The 476-nt window shown below is 30.7% G+C and overlaps 1 protein-coding gene across 1 annotated transcript in view; it reads right to left on the reverse strand.

Moving 5' to 3' along the window:
- The window catches only part of LOC144645825 (coiled-coil and C2 domain-containing protein 2A-like), an 18,546-nt gene extending 18,273 nt beyond the window's left edge, over window positions 1–273 (reverse strand). Inside the window, exon 1 of the mRNA XM_078505367.1 lies at window positions 249–273. Coding sequence (XP_078361493.1) covers window positions 249–273 — 25 coding nt within the window. The remainder of the gene's footprint in view (window positions 1–248) is intronic.
- Between the last annotated feature and the right edge of the window lie 203 nt (window positions 274–476).

Raw genomic sequence — 476 nt, forward strand, 5'->3', positions numbered from 1 at the left:
TTTGTCAATTTCCATGGTTTTTACATGTTTCCAAACAGGCCCCCTTTGTCAATTTCCATGGTTTTTACATGTTTCCAAACAGGCCCCCTTTGTCAATTTCCATGGTTTTTACATGTTTCCGAACGGCGCCCCTTTGTCAATTTTCCATGTTCTTTACATGATTTAGTAAAGAAATTTACATGTTTTTTACAAAGAAAGAAACTGTAAAAGTGGTTAATACATTTGACATGTTTTTTACATGTTCTTACAATTAGCGTTGTAATAAAGGACCATGTAAATCACTTTTTACAATACATTTACATGATCCGTTGAAGACTGTAAATTTCATGTAAATTTTGTTTTACAAAACTCCAACATGTAAATTTTAATTTACAAAGAATGTAAATAAGATTTACATTTTGTAAATTGTAATTTACATGTGCATGTAAATTTTCAACTTTTCCAGTGTACCATAGTAAGATCCTCTTCTGCGTCGT

The sequence above is a fragment of the Oculina patagonica genome, chromosome 1 (genome assembly GCF_052425735.1).
Source record: "Oculina patagonica isolate OP01 chromosome 1, crgOcupat, whole genome shotgun sequence".
NCBI classification, from domain to species: Eukaryota; Metazoa; Cnidaria; class Anthozoa; order Scleractinia; family Oculinidae; genus Oculina; species Oculina patagonica.